The 3,081-nt window shown below is 37.0% G+C and overlaps 1 protein-coding gene across 1 annotated transcript; it reads right to left on the reverse strand.

Annotated features, from left to right (window-relative positions):
* Positions 1 to 946: 946 nt before the first annotated feature.
* On the reverse strand, positions 947 to 2,494 carry LOC136061577 (T-complex protein 1 subunit alpha-like). The gene is made up of 4 exons (XM_065783004.1): positions 2,297 to 2,494; positions 2,109 to 2,212; positions 1,403 to 1,493; positions 947 to 1,304 (listed from the first exon to the last, which is right to left on the reverse strand). The coding sequence occupies exons 1-4, from the start codon at positions 2,477 to 2,479 to the stop codon at positions 1,218 to 1,220; spliced, it is 465 nt and encodes a 154-aa protein (XP_065639076.1). The 5' UTR covers positions 2,480 to 2,494; the 3' UTR covers positions 947 to 1,217.
* Positions 2,495 to 3,081: the final 587 nt, after the last annotated feature.

Here is a 3,081-nt window from a genome sequence, read left to right on the forward strand (position 1 = left end):
GATCGACCCCGGTTCAACCTCAAAAACCTTGAATCTCTCCTTTTTACAGTTGAATGAATGGTCCGAGTTTTAAAACCATAAATAAGAGTAGCAAGATTGCTGGGATAGATAAGTTCTAGAGTGAGTTTCCATAAACTGTTTGGATCTGATTTGCTATTTTTAGAGGGTCTATCGGCTCCTACACCTCCTGTTGTTTGTTTCTGGTCCACCAAATCACATCGCAGCAAATATCTGCAAAGAGGATTAGATTACGTGCTTCATCTTAAGGCACTTTGAGAACCTTAACAAGGGTTTAAAACAGTATTATTCCAATCAACAATTGAGCGGCGTTCAGCCCAAAGACAGGTTGCAAATGTCCCAACATAGGTTGCAAATGTCCCTATAATTGCAGAACAAAACTACTACTTTTTTTCCCCCGTAGAACCCATCTTGCTTCGTGATCACTAGAATGAGAAAGACAGTTCTTGCTTTCATAAGTTTAAGAAGATTCTCCTACTTTATTTCAATATGATGTTCTTATTGGAGATTAATACACGGTGAGCTCTAAGCCAAACCAAATCTCACCAACTTCACCCGACGAAAAAAATTTCTCCACAATTAATTGACCAGACCACTCGATAAAAGCACAAACCTAGCAACCTACTAATTTCGTTCACAAATCTACTTGATAGTTCAAGCCATCTAGATCCATCCAAACTATTACCGCTCTATTGTAAGATTAACCGTGCTTCTTAACAACAAACTAAGCTTACAAAGAATATTGCCTGGTTCAATTAAACTAAGTTGTACACTGCCTGGGCCAAGGTGCGCAAGTACAGGTTTTACATGGAAACGAATATTAGTTGATGATTTGGCCACAAAACTACTCGTAGTTTTTGCCTAAACATTTGTTACAATCTCATCGTTATACAAGAAGAAACTATGTGCAGAAAACTACACAAAATGGTAGAGTGATGAAGAGAGCTTGATCAAGCCATAAACCCAAAAACTGAACACAACCACGCATTTCCCAGTCTTTGCTTGAGTTGTCATTTCTACAACAAAATCTACTTAAGTACCAGGGCATTACCCATAAAATTAAGCGGCAACAATACAAGACCAAAAAGAATAGAGAGCGAGATTGCCTCAGCCAAAAATTACAAGCATGACACCAGAAAGTCCTCGGCAACAAACTACAAAAAAATCTCTCACCTTCTTTTTCCAAACAAAAACCAATCCTAATCCTCATTGCCCTGACTTTCATCTTTGACAAGCTTGATCATGTCATCAATTCGAAGAATTGTTATTGCTGCTTCAGTCGCAAACTGTCAAATAGCAAATTTCAGGAAACAACTTTAAGAGCCATTTCAAAACTATATAATAAGTTTGTTACAGCAGCATTTGTATGTTTGACAACATTTACCTGAATTATCTTTACTTTACTCATCGCAGGCTCAATGACTCCGGCTTCTAAGTTGTTACGAACTGTTCCCTTCAAAAGGTCCAGTCCCATGCTGCAATAATTAAATAACCAAAACAATTAAATATGGAATGACAGATCACGTGACAAAATTTCCATGCAAGAAATGTACTTAGATCGCTCAGGTCAGACTCCCCAAAAATCCACATTATGAACTCTCTCTCACACACACATATACACGACACAAACACAAGTTATTATTATCCTTTTACCTATTACACTGTATGATTGTTCCCTCAAAACAATAGTTTTGTTTTATTGGTAAGTTACATATGCTGTGAGTTTTGAACACAAAGGGAAGAAAGCATTATTTGAGATAGAACTCATCGGTGTTCCTCAAATAGTATAATATAATGATAGTATTGAAGTAACTTTGTACACACTGCACTGCATACAAATTCCATAACTGTCAAGCTTACCTAGAATGAACTGTAACCCACAGTAGCAGGAATGTTGTAACCACTTGAATGGAAATGATTTTTAGTGTGATTAGTTTCAGTTCAGGGAAAAGACAAAAAAGAATAAACAGTAACCTACTCAAAATGAATTTCTAGTGTGATTAGTTTCAGGTTACAGAAATTGCAGAGAATGATGGGGAGCAATGAGCTTTAATCCAGAATGCCACTCACAGGAGCTTCCAAACAAATACCTGGATAAATGCTTCTTATCAGCATGGGTTTGTGCTATGGTATGGTAAGCCCGTAGTTTTGCAACTAAATCAGTGGCATCCTTGGCAGCATTGACGGCAAGCACCTGAAACAAACACATGTTATTGTCTCTTCAATAATATCAGTGGAAATGGGGGCTTATACCATGCACGCATAAATTATAGTAAACCTTTGGGATAATTAACAAAGATTCGGCAAATTCTGCAATTGCCAACTGTTCACGGGATCCTAAAGTTGTTGCAAGGCACTCCAAATACCCAGACAAGGCAGCCTCAACTGCACCTCCACCCGCAACCACCTGTATTGCACAATATGACAATGAAGAATATGATAGGAAATATGAAAACCACATTGATAAATGAATTCCAATTGCTCTTTTTTATTGTTAGAAAAATTGCACACAACTTCCAGACTTTAGGGGGGGGGGACAAAAATGTCCTATTTGAAATTGAGAGAAGAAAAAAATGAAATAGCCCATTTGAATCCATGAGCAGCTGAATGGCAAGCCCTGCAACTGCGAAATAACTCATGATGATGAAACAACTGATAACTTTTTGCCAAATAATTTGATATATCTTCTAAAAGATTTTGCTCAACACCAGAAAGATAATACAATTTCACAATTCTACTAAATTAGTAACTACTCTCTTGTCATTTTTTGGTGGTTATCAGCTGGGCTAGAAATTAAGTCATGCCAAAGTGCATTGATTCCACGCTAAAGAATAACAAAAGAACAAATATGAAGTTCTTTTCCAATCTCAAAAGATTCTGTTCGACTGGAAATGACTCTCTTGTGCATATGCATGCTTTAGCAATTAGCATGCCAGGCTTAAAAGCTTGTCAGATCACCAGATTCCTAATATTTCAAATTTCATGATAAGATTTTGGTGATGACTCGTAGATATTTCTTCAATTGGAATTCTTTAGACTACTTTCATGTCTTCTTCCACAAAG

This window comes from Quercus suber, unplaced genomic scaffold (genome assembly GCF_002906115.3).
Source record: "Quercus suber isolate HL8 unplaced genomic scaffold, Cork oak 2.0 scaffold_325, whole genome shotgun sequence".
Classification (NCBI taxonomy): domain Eukaryota; kingdom Viridiplantae; phylum Streptophyta; class Magnoliopsida; order Fagales; family Fagaceae; genus Quercus; species Quercus suber.